Source organism: Notolabrus celidotus, chromosome 7, assembly GCF_009762535.1.
Source record: "Notolabrus celidotus isolate fNotCel1 chromosome 7, fNotCel1.pri, whole genome shotgun sequence".
In the NCBI taxonomy this organism is placed as follows: Eukaryota; Metazoa; Chordata; class Actinopteri; order Labriformes; family Labridae; genus Notolabrus; species Notolabrus celidotus.
Window position 1 is genome coordinate 13,326,002 of NC_048278.1, and position 13,681 is coordinate 13,339,682.

A 13,681-nucleotide genomic window follows, 5' to 3' on the forward strand; every position below is an offset into this window, starting at 1 on the left:
AAAGGCAAAAGGCCCAAAAATATAATAAATAAATAAATATACGAGAATGTAGGAGGTAATCTCTATTTAACAACTAAACAAGATGGAGAAAGGACAGACAGTCCAGAAAGTTAGTTTCCAGAATTCAGTCAACTTTTATTTTTTTTAAAGGCTGGAACTTCTACACACATGAATGTTGGTCCTTACATAATGGTAGCATTAATATAACTATCTACAACAGAAAGTAAATCCCTGTAACTACACTTTGCCTTGTTTTGTAGATCATCAACACAATGCACTCAGATGAACTTATTTTTGTTTCCCAAACAGGGTTTTTAGGATTATGACCTTTGATTATGTACGCTCTCGTTCCAAGAGCAACATCTGTATTTGCCACCCATCTGACTGATCAGTCTGTATCATAGTGCCCTACAAAAGTGTATCACCATGGCTCTGAACATCCCTGGTGTGGTTGCAGTGGTTCTGTTCTACATCCTGATTCTGGGGACGGGGATGTGGGCCGCCCAAAAGTCCAGGAGGGCTGAGAGGAAGAGCAGTGGAGACAGGACAGAGGTTGTGTTACTTGGAGACAGAGATATTAACTTGGTGGTTGGGATTTTCACCATGACTGGTAAGATGTTCTGTTAGAGTCAGAAACTTTGTCACTTCTTTACTAACTGTGTGTTCTTTACATTTTTTGGTAGCAGGACTCCGCTGAATTGCTAAGTTAACAAGAATTTTGTTTGTTTTTCAAACATACTTATGGTGCTCTCACTCTAAACCTGGCTGTTACAAAGCTGCCAGCACTACATCCTCAACAAGCATGATCAATATCTCTCCTTCAAATCTCTTTCAAACAATGAAACAAGAAAATCTTGTGTGCATGTAAAATATAAAACCACAATATATTTGGGGTTAAGTTTGTGTGTATGTGTGTGCTTGTGTCATTATCTTGTAGCTACATGGGTTGGAGGTGGTTTCATCTTGGGTACGACTGAGGCAGTCTATTCTCCTAAACTGGGCTTGATGTGGGCCCTCATGCCTGTACAATACTCTGTGTCCTTCATTATAGGTAAGTCACACAAGCAGCAGGAAGAGCTGATTATCTGATGCTCATTTCAGGAATGAACATTTTACCAAACAGTTACAGAGAAATATACGGGAATACAGGGGTAGGACTTTGTTTCAGTAAGCTGTTCTGGATATCAGAAACAGCACTGTGCCAACATAATCAATAATTAAAACCAGGGGGAGTGAAACTGTGCAACAAAAAGTGAAGTTTGAATCAATTATTCATGTAATAATTATAAGTTTATGTTTTATATTTTATTTACTGCACAAGGTGGACTTTTCTTTGCCAAGCCATTGAGGGACAAGAAGTATATCACCATGATGGACCCGTTCCAAATCAAGTATGGAAAAGTACTGAGTGGAGCTCTGGTACTTCCCTCCCTGATGGTGGATGTGCTGTGGGTGTCCTGCACTCTGCTGGGCTTAGGTAAACAAACATACCTAAGCAAGTAAAATCACTTTGATACAATGAAAGAGTCTGACCTCTCTCAGTGTTTGTGGGTTTGTCCAACAGGAGCAACTATGAGTGTGATACTGGACTTACCCTACGGCTACTCTATTTGGATATCATCAGCTGTAGCCATCATCTACACTTTGTTAGGAGGCCTGTACTCAGTGGCCTACACAGACGTCATCCAGCTCTCCCTGGCTTTCCTCAGTTTGGTGAGTTACATTGCTACATCTTTATCAAGAAGCAAAGGAAAATCATTTTAAATCTTTCAAGTAAATAGATAAATCGTTTTCATCTTTGTGTCTTGTTGTGTGATCGAAAAATAAGCTCCATAAAATATCTGTTTTGTAGTACTTTGTTTTTGTATCTTCGGTACACATCAACGTTTTTATAACCATTTTGAAATGAGTTAGTTTAATTTGATTTTGTTGTGTACAACAGAGTGATATGTCAAAATCTTGAAAATAAAGTGGAAATAAACATTATTGATTCTTTTTTGGCAGCAAAAGCAGGAAACGCACAAAAAAAATCTAACTATGAAAATGATTTGAGATAGATCTGATAACCCAACATTATAATTCTACAAAGATCTATATTTATAAAGCACTTCTCTAGTCTTACATTACAAAGTGATCTGCATGTCAAAAATAAAGCAAAACAAGGTTAAAGGTTAAATAGTCAATACAAAGCATAAAATCATAGAGTCAACAACAGGATGGTCAATACGATTAGTGTACCTGGGGAAAGTTCTTCTATGGCACTACATTTTAAGAAGACATTCAAAAGTGATCCATGAGTCTGTTGACCTGATTTCTTCAGGCAGCTTCCAAAGCTTCAGGGCTTTAACCGGACATGCTCTGTCATCCCTTGTTTTCAGCCATGCTTGAGGAACACATAGAGGTTGTCATGAGTTGATGTTTAGTTAATTTTTTTCCTCGTGTTTCTTGACTTTGTTCCTCCCTGTGTTTATTCTGTATTAGTTATCCTTTGTCTTCATTGTGTGTTTAGTGACCCATGTCCCTTGTTGTATTTTCTAGTGTTTTAGTCTTGACTTGTGTTTCCTGTTTTATTTTGTAGTTATTGATCCCCTGTGTTTTCAGTTCAGTTTTACTTCCTGCCCTTGTGTGTTTCCCTCCTTTTTGATTAACCTGATTCAGTTTCTTGAACATTTTATTATGTTTTTTTTTTTTACCTTTTGTTCTTTTATTATTAAATCTTTATTTTCAGTTCATGGGTCCTCCTCAGTTTATTCCCAATGTTACAGAAAATAAAGATTTAACAATAAAAGGACAAAATGTACAAACAAACTTACTAATATGTTCAAGAAACTGAATTCAAAAGACAACACTACAAATATGAAGGCTGTTTTCAAAACGGCCTGCTACATACTACCTACGAATGTAGTACGCAGTACTGCCTACTATACCGGGTTTGAATTTAGTATGCAGTATGACTGTTCTGTTCGATCTGTTATGCATTATGCTGAGCCAGATGTCACTGGATTTACGGTTTTGGTAAGCGGAAGAAAACCATGGCCAAGCTGATAGCGAGACTGCTTATTCAGCATCACTTATGATTTAATAAGTTAAGAAGGGGTTTATATGTAATTTAATAATTTTCACAGCACCTAAAAACGGAGTGCCCCCGGTCCAAAGAGAAAAAAAAAGAAAAAGCGGAACAGGCGCTGTACATCGTGGGAAACAGTTAGCAAGGGAGACTGGTCTGATGCACACTGAGACATTTTTCTTAATCAGTACAACATCGGGGTAGTTTTTGCATACTGCAGATTTTGCTTTTTTTCACATACTGCACACTACATACTGAATTTTGGCCAAATCAGTGTGTACTGCTAGTATAGTAGGCAATTTTGAAAACAACCATACAATGATCCAACCCAGGACAGAGAAAACAGATAAACTAAATACACAGAGTAATCAACACAGGTGTGGAACACCTGTGTTGATTACTCAGGTGAAACTAATCAGGTAAATAAAGGGCAGGAAGTAAAGCTACACTGAATACACAGACGATCAAGAACTTCAAAATAAAACAGGAAACAAAAGACTAACTAAACTAAACATCAACTCATGGCAGAGGGTCTTTAATCTCTATCTGAGGACCTCAGGCTGTATACTGGCTCACATGTGACCAAGAGGTCAGACATGAAGCATGGACAGAGGCTATATGAACTGCCTTAAAGGATGCAAAAAATATCTTACAATATCTTCTGAAAGTACTGGAAGCAGGTGAGGGGAGGCTAAAAAGGAGGAATATGGTGGTTTTTCTAGGTTCTGCTTAAAAGTCTGGCAGCTGAGTTTGTATGTGGTCTGAAGCTGATTTAAATATTCCTGCTTGATGAAGGTAAGGAGACTGTTGCAACTATCAAGACGTGATGAGATGAAGACATGTAAAATGTTAAAATAATAAACATATTAGGCAAAAAAACAAAGAAAATGTAAAAAGTTGGAAAGCCATCCATGACAGACAGCAGTATTTGCTTGTTTGAGTTGGGGCATATTGTATTACATGACTGGTTCAGTCTACAGATAAGGAAGTTCTGTAGGATGTCTGGTCTGATGGTCTCAATGTTTCTTTGCAGTGGTTGTGTATTCCCTTTCTGCTGCTCAACCCCACATCCACTAGTATTGCTCTGACTGCATTTAACAACACCTTCCAAGAACCCTGGGTCGGAAAGCTGGACCTTGGCAACTTCTGGAAATGGATTGATGACTTCTTGATGCTTGTAAGCTAAATATCCATCAGTATCATATTTACTTGGTCCCATCCATAAGCTCAAAAACAGCTGTAAATCCATCGGACAAACACAAAACACACCAATACTACTTCTTGTGTGCAGTCAAGATACCTAAACTACACAATGTAAAGAGAATCAAAAAGCTGTCATTTTGAAGGAGATAAGAAAAACCTGATCTTCACAGTTAGACTTGCTTCAGGGAAAGAGAGTTTCTTATTGAGACTCCCTGCACAACAATGTTTCAGCTAGCTGTCTGTGCATGACAGACTACAGAGAAGAGAAACCAGCAGAATCTAATAATCAAAGTCATACATGTCAATGCATTCTTGCATCCAAAGTAATTCAGAAAAAAAATATAACATTTACCTAACCTCAACCTGACAGAACTAAAGTTACATGGGGAGTTTTTGGAATAGAATATGCAATTTACTCCCTAAAATTGTACGCCTTTTTTTGGACAGCTACTCTATAGAGTAGTTGAAGTACCCAAACTTTTCAGCCTGTGACCCCACAAAATATCAGTGCCAGAGACAAGCAACCCCTTCTGTCCCTCACAGTGGTTAAATGTTGCTCACAGCCACAGGCAAGCACTAGAAGGCCAATCCAAAAACAGACATCAGAACAAGACAGAATAACACAACAGCCAAACAACCATAGTATTATAGTCATATAGTAACTGTGGCAACAAAGAAAAGTAGAAAACAGTTTTTTATTTGCATGATTTAATTAAAAAGTGAACCACTATTTATTTGCATTAATTTGTATCACTCAAAAATAGCACTATTTGTAGTTCTCCATTGCCTTCATTTAAATCTACAAATATTTTGTATGCATCAGAAACATCCAAACCTTTCTTTATATGGATACTCAGCTATACTTCTTTTTTTTCTGTGCACTGAAAAAAAGTTCACTCAAGTAAGTTCTTGGTCTCAGTGTTGTGCTCTGTGTTGACTCCAGTCAACTGAAGGAAAGCTGAAATACTGATCCGAGAGTGAGTGATAGATCAGGGAACTTTAGAGTGTTTCCCCCAGTGTCTTTTTTAATTGTGTAAGTGAAATGACAAAAATGCAACATGACTGGATGAATATTTATAGTTTGTAGTCATTTGTCTATTTTTCCTCTCTGCTCTGTTCATCTACCCAGGGTCTTGGGAGTGTTTCATTTCAGAGCTTCCACCAGAGGACGCTGTCTGCCTCCTCACCGCTCACAGCCCAGTTAACGTGCTACGCTGCTGCCCTTGTTATCGCTATAATGGGAATCCCTCCTGTTTTGATTGGGGCTGTTGCTGCTTCCACAGGTGGGAATAGACCATTAATCCAGACTATTAGATTGTGACCATTATTTATTTATATGTATTGTTTGACCAAACTACAGTGTAATGTATCAGAAAACAGTGCTTCTTTATTGACTGCCTCCATAGGTCTATAGCCTCTGCAAGTTATAGTGGACTTTATATGCAGTTTTAAAAAAACTGATTTTAAATGCTGAGTATTACATAAAAAATGTTTGGACTAAACGAGCAGAACTTCCAGACACTTAAGATACCAGGCATTTCTATGAGCTTACTGTTAGATCTTTGTTTCAGAAAACTTTTTTTTTTTTTTATCTCCCAAAGCCACAGAGAGTTTGTTCAGGGATAAACACAGCAGCAATTCCATAATCTCTTACAGTAACACTCACACTTTTGTTTCTATTGTCCTGTGATACACTGAGTCATTTACTGCTTCTTAAACGGTCATGTTTAATAGATTATAGTCTTTGGCATAAACTGCTACTGCTTATTCCCTTGGCTTCTAAATATTTCTAGGTACTATATTGACACCAGCATGACATCTTTGTTGTATAAAGTTTTTTTATATATATATTTATCATTAAGATGAAATGAATAATTATAGAAATTACCATCATTTCTCACAGCAAATACATTAAGAAGGGAAGGTGGCAGGCAGAACAATGTTGTTCATTATCAACATTCATGTCACATGTAAATTCCCATCATATCTGGCAATATCCTATCCGCCCCTCCTTTTTAAAATTTTGTTTAATGCAGACAAGTCAGTGTGACTTAAAACACAAAATGTTATGTTAACCTTAAGATTAGTTCTTACTTGTGTGGATGAAACTTAGACTTACTGTGTTTCATGCTCCTTGATATGGAAGTTGATGTCATTGCCACACGATACACAAGCATGAAACATTAAATGTCAAGCTACATTAAACATTGAACTCATATATTTTTTTTTAGACAATAGTGAAATAGTGATTCTGGCAAAGGGTTCTGCTTTAAAAAGGATGAAAAACATATAAAGACTGGGTTAATTTAAATGCAATAGCTTCTTCAACAATATGTATTATAGCTGTGCATTGATACATGTCATATGAGGATTAGTATGAAAATGTCTTAAAACAACAAAAAATAATGCAGGGATTTTCTTCATATAACAATATACAGTTCCTTGTATATGTATTCAATCATGTATTTGTAGCTGTTTACAGCATGTCCTGGTTGTGTAGACTTGTGCGGATGGATGCAGAGGTGGAAAAACACAAAATAAACATGGCGAGTGCTCCAGAAGAACCCACACCAGTACCAAGCCAAATGTTTCTTGTAATCAACTCTAAATATTATCACAAGGTGGCGACACTTTCTCATGGCATGTCTGCTGTTGTTGGGTCACAAACTGCCGGTAGAGATCATTTCATAGAGTCAGTTCTGCAGCAAACCCAGCTGGCCCTCACTGTTCAAGCGGTCTGAGGTAAAGTGGTTGACACAAGCATTTAGCACCAACTGTGGCCGGGATATTGTTGTAAAAATAACGTTGTTTTCTTTGATCCTCTGGTGCTGGGACTTGCAACCAACCAGATCAGTTGACGTCTCTAGCTCTAACTTTTGACATCTTGACTCTGCAACACAAAAGCAATACCACAAGACAGTAGGAGAAAGCAGAATCGTTCCTAGAGTGGAAGTGTTTTTTGCATGCATGCTAATGCAAATCACTCCTGTTTTCGCATCATCATTTAACCACTAGGAGCGCCAAAATTGACACTAGCAGAAAGTTCCTGTGTAGCTTTAATCACAGAACAGAGGTCAATTTCTACAAGTGCTACATGAATAGAAGGGATGAAGTATAACTGTTGTCATTTCTCTTGCTCAGACTGGAACCAAACACTGTATGGCTCTCCATCTCCATATGTGCGTGGTGAAGGCAGTTTGGTCCTGCCCCTTACCCTACAGTACCTCACTCCTTCTTACATTTCAATCATTGGGATCGGAGCTGTAGCTGCTGCTGTCATGTCATCCACAGACTCTGGCCTGTTGTCGGCAACTTCTGTTTTCTCTTCTAACATCTACAAGAACATCCTGCGTAAACAGGTGAGGAGGATGAAACGATGGTGGTGGCAGCTCAATAACACATGTTTTTAGTTTTAGGCTGTCCTGATTTCTTCCCAAAGTTGCTGAAACACAAAAAAATCAAAATGAGGTCTGTAAAACTTAGGTTAACAAATGAATGATCCTTTCTTATGTTCCCAGGCATCAGACTTTGAAATGCAGTGGGTGATTAGGGTCACAGTGGTGGTGGTTGGTCTAGTTGGGACATCCATCACCTTCTACACTAACAGCACCTTGCTCCTCTGGATTCTTGGAGCAGACATTTCCTACACCCTGATGTTCCCTCATCTGATCTCCGTTCTCTTCTTCGATGTGACGAATGGCTACGGTGCCATGGCCGGCTACATCATAGGGCTTGCTGTCAGGATTTTGTTAGGAGAGAACGCAGTCGGACTTCCTGTTGTTCTTTGTCTTCCTGGTTGCACACTGGAAGATGGCATCTACGTCCAAAAGTCCCCTGTCAGGACAATCGCCATGCTCTGCACTTTTGTAACCATCTTGTTTTTTTCCTCACTGGCTTGGTTCATGTTTAACCACAGCCTTTTACCTGAGAGGTGGGACATTTTTAAAGTCAAGCATAACGTCACTGTATCACCAGCAGATGCTGTCACACAGAATCGCATTGAAGAAACAGAAAGCGAAGCTGAGTGTGACGAGAACAGACTTGGAGTTGCCTTACAGCCGATGTTAGAGTCATGACTGTTTCTGTTCTGTTTGAAAAGTTGCTAGTGAAGATTTGATCAAGATCTGTGTTTTTCTTTTTTAAGATGCTAACTGCAAGTTGATACTGCTTGTAGTGGTAACATACTTTATTATTTTAACCTCTGTTGTACAGAACTGGATGGTTTATATTGCTCTGTAAAATGGCAAAAAATCAAAAAAGCACTTGAACCAAAGACTAATTTGCAAATAGTCAAGGAAACACAGACTACATATAAGACAGAGGGACACAGAAGCCTACTGAAGCTCAGGTGAAGCCAATCAGGAGTGATCAGATAATTATGCAGTGGAGAAACACACATGGACAGGGATATAAGTATCTGAACAAAAGGAGAGACAGTGACACAAAATAACCCCTGAAATAACTTGACACTGTATCATTTAAAACACGTCCAATGTTACACATTCTTGTAAACCTCCCGCTGTGGATTTAGAGGTTTGTCCCAAAGACAAGACCACTTGTGTTTCCATTGGTGCACGTTTACCTCAGCAGCACCACATGTGGTTGCTGGCATGAGACATCTCCCTGCCGCTGTCTGGCAGTACTTGACTCTTGGCTTCAGTTGCCTCTTCATCCTCCATACACTCTAATTTCTCTGCAGTGTACTCTGGCTCGTATAAGTATCCCAGATTGTCCGATTCCAGAATAGCACTATTAACATCATTATCCTGATTTCGGACAGGATGTTTTGATTTGTAAGTGGGAAGGAGCAGACCCTCTCTTGATCCAACTTTCCATGAGGGCATGTATGTAAACAAAGAGAATTTGATCTGCTGTTCAACAGCAGCAATAATGTGCAGGAAGAGCTGGAGGGTTGTTGTTGGTTTATATATACATCACAAATGTTAATGATACATAGATTACTGCACACTTGGGAGAGGGTTTATTTAAAGCTTACAACATCTTTAAAAGTATTTTACAAGCCAACAAATTGAAGAAATCAGTATAAACATAAGAATGTAGGGACTTTGGCTCCACCTCCGAGCTTATAGAACATTGAAACAACTTTTTGGTCAATAATCATTTTATTCAACCTCAGAATCTCTGTTTGGGTCATTTTGACTGCACTTATATTATGTGTTTTGGTGTTGTTTAACATTTCACCGAACATCATGTCATAGAGCAAACACTGAGAACTCACTAGTAAACTTAGCGCACGTATCGATGTAAATAGACTGTGTTTATATAACACTTCCTCTAGTCTATTGACCACCCAACGCTCTTACATCACATGACATAATCACCCATCAGTATTAACTACTTGGCAGACATGCTGGTTGGTTAGCCCATGGAGTGCTGGACCTGTGCATTATAAACCACATGAGCATGCATCCAAGTATGAGCATAGGACTTGCTTTGTAAAAATGGTCAGTCTTGTGGTTGATGGTCTTGTGTGCTGTCAGAGAGACTTACTTTCAATCTGTTTTATAACCAGATTAAAACTCCTCAGAGAAGTTTTATAGTATCATATCAACACTTATAATTGCTGTAGAGTATAAGATATAGACACCTACGCTCCTCTCAAAGTTATGTCATTATTTTTGTTTCTCAACAAATCATGCCAGTGAGCTATATTTACCCCCCACATAAGTGAAACACAAGTCTGTAAGGCCAGATACTTTTCAGCAGCCGGCCTTTCGCCACTGTTGGCTCTGAGTTTAAACAGCCGATTCAATCTGCAAAAACAACCCATGCAGATAATTATTTTAAACAGTATTATTCACTTAAGGAACGTCATACTGATGCAGCTGAATGAGCTAATTAGCTCAACGTGTGATCCAAGCTGCAAAGAACTTCCAACTTATCTAGTGATATGTTCGGGGATGACTTTTTGTTCGCATGAGGTTGTCAATGTGCTTCTGTCACAAAGGAATGATGTTGTATGGGACCTAATAGGGCATCTGAGTTAAGATGTGGGTCAGTCTATTTTGGAACAGGAAGACTTTTTTGACTTGCGTCATAAATTTAGAAAAGAATGTCTGACCCACATGTTTCTTTGTGATGAGACTGGTGTCGCACAAATCCCAACACCTACCCGTTACCCAAGCTGAAGCCTGGGGTTCAGAAACTGAAATAGTTCCAAAGTGTTTGGTGACTTGCCCGATGCAGGGGGGCATGCTGTATTTTCAGCCAATGAGACAGCTGTTTCACATTTCAGAAAAAGGTTAAAGCAGGATCTAATGTTGCCCTGCTCATAAACAACCTTAGACCCAGTAAGTGTTATGTCATAGCCAAACTTAAAGAGGCAATTTATCCCATAGCCTGTCACTCAAACCAGAATCATTTTTTAATGTCTTACTAAACAACATAACAAACTTATCATTGCACAGGATGTACCTGTAACAAAATACAAATCCAGGTCCTTCATGTATCACATGACAATGTGGAAATTTATATTGTAGCTGTTAAATCCCCTTAGCCTACTGTCTATGTGCCAAAGATTACTGGAGCAATACATTAAACACCAGAACGCTCAAGGAGGTTGGGAAAGGACCTTGAATAGCTTGTATTTGTCAGTAAAAGGATATGCAAGGGTAATAAACTGTGTTGAGTGTTGTTACGGGCACACAAAACCCAGACAGTGATGCAGGTTTTGTTGAGATGTGGCACCAGATAGAGTTTTTCTGTCTCTTGACTGTTAAAACCTGTTGAGGGAAGTCCTGAGGGAAAATGACAGGACATTAATAAACAATCCAACATTTATTTTAGGTTTTCTGAATTTATGAGTTGGTGCTAAAGATAAACAATCATCGAAGCTGCCTCTTTACTTTAAGTCTTCTCCAGAGACTGTATAATGAATAGACGTAGTCACCCATTCAGGTATTGTTTCTGAAGCAAAGTTTTGAAGCCTATTGTCTGCAGTTGCCATATTGGAATTGCTGACTCAACCTAACTTTGGTCGATCTAGCAAGAGGAGCTCTAGCACTGAAGCTAACTAGAGAGGTGCCAGCCTGATAACCCTGGTGATGTGCTGGCTCTCACTGACCTTTTCTCCCTGTTGATCTTCATGCTTCGGTGTTGGGGGACTTTGGGGTTCATGTGGTAGATTATGTAAATGTTTGGTACAGAGTGAATGTTGGGGTGAGGGGATAATGGATTGATAGCCTGTCCACATGTAAGTCAGTGTTTCTGAAAAGTCATTGTTTTGTTTGCTTTACGTCCACACGTAAACAGAGTTTAAGGGCACTGAGAAAAGAGGTTTTCGAAAACACTATACAAGGTGGAGATTTTTGTAAACTCAGTTGTTTCATTGTTGTGTGGACAGCAAAAACAAAGGTTTTCAGAAACGCTGACATACTAGAGCAAAGGTGTCAAACATATGGCCTGTGGGCCAAAACCGGCCAACCAGAGGGTCCAATTCGAGCCGCGGGATGGCTCTGCAAAGTGAAAAAATTGCAGAGAAGACCATAACTTCAATTTTTCCGTAACTACTATTTCAAATGAATCCTCTGGGGGTCGCAAAATCAAAGTGCTGACGGAGCGCACCTGAATGGTGAGGTGAGGAAAAAGAATACTTGCTGTTTGCATAATCCAGTTGAAATTCATAAAGACTTTTAAGGGCACATCATGATCCAATTAGCACTAAAGTTTATGTATGTGAACTTGACACAGCACGAGCGGTGGATCCACAATCTTTGAAAGGAGCCACGTATCGTGCGTGTGCTTACCATACATGTGCATGCTCACAGGTGCGCTCCATCACTACTAGCACTACACCCTTGTATACAACACTGTCCAGCAAGCAAACTGTTCACGCTGGAGCTGTGGGTTCCACAATAGTCAAATTTACCTTCTTCTAGGGATGTTAATTTCAAGTATTGGAAGTGTTAACGATCAATCATTGATTAATCATAAAAAGATACGTAAACGTTTTTTTATGTCAAAAACAATGCCAAATGCATTTTCCCCTGAATCAAATTCTCCTTCACAACACAATTTTTGATGGTATTAAATAGCTACGGATCATACTGAGGTGTAGAAATGTAAACACCCTGAATATCAACATGTGGAGCAGGCTCAAAATCTCAGCAGACATACAATCATAAAAGGCTCAGACTACAACATGTGGATTCATGGCAACAAGAGAACTGAACAGAAACATATTTAACACTCAGTGTCCGGTTTTCTGCCTACGTGTTATTATTGAGAAAATAAGCATGTGAATGCTGTCAGGTGTCAGCACAAAATATGAGACCACGTGATGTTTGTTCCACGTGATAGAAAATTGAAACAAAAAATATGTTCAAGTAAGTTCTTAGCAATCAATTCATCCATACTCGATTAATTGTTAACATTCCTACCTTCTTCATTATTATAATGGATCTGTTTTTCATTTCACTCTGTCAGGTGAATCTGTGCTGTGTGTTTGGTGTGTTCGCAGAAGGTTTCAGTGCTTAAAGAATATAATATATAATATAGTTCATTAAATGTGAACATTTACAGAACTTGTACTTCTATCTTTTTATGCACTAAAACAAAAGGAAACATTTGGAGTTTTCATTATTTATAGGTTATTATTTTATGATTTCAGATCAACTTGGGCTGTATGTGGCCCCTAAACTGAAATGAGTTTGACACCCCTAGAGCATGTGACAATATGGCAGGCTAGCGGTTTGTTTGCATCTGTGCAGCACGTTAAGGTTTGATTGCATGTTTAGATGGAAACCTTGCTTTTCTTCATAATTTTACAGCTGCACGAGGGTGAATAAATATATCACGCTCAATAGTTTTTAATTCACTAAACCATACTCAGTTTAAAGAATGTTATTTACAATCACTGCTCATTCAAAGAGACGTTCAATAGACATACACACACTGTTCTGCTATGGTGTTAAATGTGATGGACTGAATATACAATCTCACCACCTACTGGCTTGGCATGCTTATGCAGGCGTTTTCAACCGTTTCTGCATTGTCGTGTGGTCAGTGAAATATTCAGAAACAACAGGATTTTTTTTAAACAGAGAAAAATTATCAGCTTTTACAAATATCAACATATGTGTGAGCTTGTCATTTTCATTAAGAACACAAGTACCTTGAGTTATTTTCAGAATGTGCCCTGCTTCTTGCAGCAGGTATAAGTAAGTCATGAGAAGACAACAATTTGACCTACACTACTATTTCTGAATTGAACACAGACCATGTTCTGTTCCTGGTCTTCTGTTTTTCGGTCTTTAGTGAGCCTATAGGTCTTGGCACCAATCATCACCTCAGCCCTCTCCATTCCAGTCACTGTGTCTTTATTCTTGGCCCAAACTTTGGCTTCATAACAGATGGTGTGTTGCCAACATTCTGCCTGTTCTGAACTCTCCA

The 13,681-nt window shown here is 38.8% G+C and overlaps 1 protein-coding gene across 1 annotated transcript; it reads left to right on the forward strand.

Annotated features, from left to right (window-relative positions):
• Positions 1-426: 426 nt before the first annotated feature.
• On the forward strand, positions 427-8,393 carry LOC117816204 (high-affinity choline transporter 1-like). The gene is made up of 8 exons (XM_034688377.1): positions 427-610; positions 938-1,051; positions 1,322-1,477; positions 1,565-1,713; positions 4,101-4,244; positions 5,400-5,553; positions 7,412-7,629; positions 7,789-8,393. The coding sequence occupies exons 1-8, from the start codon at positions 427-429 to the stop codon at positions 8,344-8,346; spliced, it is 1,677 nt and encodes a 558-aa protein (XP_034544268.1). The 3' UTR covers positions 8,347-8,393.
• The last annotated feature ends 5,288 nt before the right edge of the window (positions 8,394-13,681 follow it).

Excerpts from the sequence above, each read along its gene's own strand:
- LOC117816204 (XM_034688377.1), top strand. The coding sequence starts at position 427 with ATGGCTCTGAACATCCCTGGTGTGGTTGCAGTGGTTCTGTTCTACATC. Across the intron at positions 611-937 it reads TGGGATTTTCACCATGACTG|CTACATGGGTTGGAGGTGGT; the intron begins GTAAGATGTTCT and ends ATTATCTTGTAG. Across the intron at positions 1,714-4,100 it reads CCCTGGCTTTCCTCAGTTTG|TGGTTGTGTATTCCCTTTCT; the intron begins GTGAGTTACATT and ends GTTTCTTTGCAG.